We start from the raw sequence: 2,443 nt of genomic DNA, 5'->3' as shown, positions 1-2,443 counted from the left end.
GGGTACGGATCACTCAGACATGCTTTATTCAAATCAGTAAAATCGATACAGACACAAATTTTACCATTCTTCTTTGGAACGGGTACGACATTTGACAGCCAGCGAGGATACTGCATTGGCCGAATAAAGCCTGCTTCCAACAACTTTTCGACTTATGCGGTAACTCCATCTTTTTTGCTTTACGCCATATTCCTAATTTTCTGACGAACTGGATGGAACTTCTCATCGATATTTAGCCTGTGTCAGGCTACATTCGGATCTATCTCAGGCATCTCAGCAAAACTCCATGCGAAAACATCGGCGTTTGCCCTTAGTAATGTAATCAAACCATCACGTTCGTGTGCAGGCAGATCTGCCCCTACGAACGTTGTTTTGTGCTTCTCATCTCCAATCTGGACCTCGATCAGTTTCTCGAATGTTGGGGGTTCAGCTGCGTCCTCTCCCTTATATGATTATGTAGGGAGAGGATTCTGTAATTGTTATTTCTGCTCGACTCACATGATTTGGTTCCCGCTAACTTCTGACTTCTTGTACTCATCCATTGCACTCTCGTGACACTTTTGGGCGGCCATCTGGTCGATTCTAACTTTCACGACTCCTTCAGGGGTAATAAACTTAAAACATTGATGATATGAGGATGTGACTGCACCGATCTCATGCAGCCGGTCTCGTCCCACGATCACATTGTAGGGAGCTCTACAGTCAAGCAGAAGGAAATTTCCTAGAACATACTTGTTATCCACTGTTATATGTATCTTCACTTTTCCAATCGCCTTTGTAACTTCGCCACTGAAACCGATAATTGGATTTTCATCCTCTTCGATCAAATCGTGCGGGAGATTCATAGAGGAATAAGCTCCTGAAAACAGCACGCTCACTGAGCTTCATGTATCCACTAGAATCCGGTGCACACAAAACATTCCAATCCAAGCAGTTATAACGATAACATCATTGTGGGGAGCATATACACCTATCATGTCTGCTGCAGAGAACTCGATCTTTGTGCACCCAAACTCTCGAATTTCTGCTCCATTGCCACTGAAAAAATCGATGTGATTTGTCAAGTACCATTCTTTTAACTGCCTAAGCTTTCTCCTGGTCTCATCTTCCGATGCCCGCCTGGTCATTGAATGGATCCTGGCGTGACTGACATTAATTACATGTGCGTTAATCACATGTGTTGTGCCAAACTGTCCAGTTACTTTCCCAAAATCCTTTTTCACGTACTCTTGTAGTTTTCCAGCGTCTATCATTCGCTGGACCTCGATATGCAAAGCGCGGCAATTATCGGTCTTGTGACCATGGTCTTTAGGATAATTGCAGTATTTTCTCTTATCACGTTCATCACGTGTCTCTGCTGGCAAAGGACTAGAGGGACTCAAATCCTTGCTTATTTTCTCATACAGCTCTGTAAGGCGTATGTTCAACGGTGTCATCTTCATATCATGATATTTCTGATATCCAGTTTCCATTTGTTCCCCCTGGTTTTTCTCTCGAAGTTCACCTCGATCGTTATACTGCCCGCTCGAACGGTTCTTTGACTTGTCTTTCTTCCCATTATTTGGATGATTGGATGATTTGTTGACATCTCTCGTCTCCTGAGATTTGGAATCATCTTCCACTCGAGTGCATTCTTCTGCTCGATCATATAGTTCTTCCAAAGTATTTGCTGGTCTCTTGACCGAAGAAACGTACACTCCCCTGTGATCATGCTGGTATGCCTGTTTGTAGGCTGCAATGATGACTTGATCGTTAGCTCCATCGACATCGGCCAACTCTTGCTTGAAGCGTCGAGTAAACTGTCTGATGCTTTTCTCCTTATAGAGGAGTTTATTGAACCACTTTATTGCTCCTCCAGCCAGTGACTTTGGAAACATTTCGCACATCAACTCATCACTGTGCTGCCACAGAGTCATGGCAGTTTCATAGTGTAAAACATGCTGATCAGGATCACCTATTTTATCGTCGAGCTCTGGCAGTTTCGTAACTTGAAAATTCATTGGCGGTCGGAATTCTCTGATATTCAGCCTGAAAGGGGCTCTTGCAGATCGATGCAACCGGTCTATCTTTTCTTCTCTGGACTGTTTTTTGACATTACTTTCTCGGTCATCTTGCAAAGGCGAGCCTCTGTTACTGCGTTTATGTCGCCATCCGAGGAACCGTCTTCCTGCCCATAATCTCGGTCCTCTGGAATATGAGATGTAGATTTGTAGATCTCATTTTTTTCCTTCGGGGACCAGTGGGGCCTCTTCCATTTCTGCCTTTCTCCGAACGAGCATAGTCATCGTGAGAAAATTCTCTCTCATCGTGTCGATCTCGAACCTCATCTTCATCATTCCTGGTACGTTTTGAACCGGTGGAAGTTCTTGCTACACTCTGATGAGTTGCAGCTGTCCGGGTCCCTGCTCGTCGAGGTCGTACATGCCTTCGCTTAGGTAGATCT

The 2,443-nt window shown here is 44.5% G+C and overlaps 1 protein-coding gene across 1 annotated transcript; it reads right to left on the bottom strand.

Annotated features, from left to right (window-relative positions):
• Positions 1–884: 884 nt before the first annotated feature.
• Positions 885–2,000, bottom strand: LOC113341151. The gene has a single exon (XM_026586162.1). The coding sequence runs from the start codon at positions 1,998–2,000 to the stop codon at positions 885–887; it is 1,116 nt and encodes a 371-aa protein (XP_026441947.1).
• Positions 2,001–2,443: the final 443 nt, after the last annotated feature.

Source organism: Papaver somniferum, chromosome 1 (genome assembly GCF_003573695.1).
Source record: "Papaver somniferum cultivar HN1 chromosome 1, ASM357369v1, whole genome shotgun sequence".
NCBI lineage: Eukaryota > Viridiplantae > Streptophyta > Magnoliopsida > Ranunculales > Papaveraceae > Papaver > Papaver somniferum.
The sequence above is the reverse complement of the archived record's forward strand: the minus strand, read 5'-3'. Positions and strand labels throughout refer to the sequence as shown.

Bases quoted from the DNA above. Each gene is read 5' to 3' on its own strand.
- LOC113341151 (XM_026586162.1), bottom strand. From the start codon at position 2,000: ATGAATTTTCAAGTTACGAAACTGCCAGAGCTCGACGATAAAATAGGT.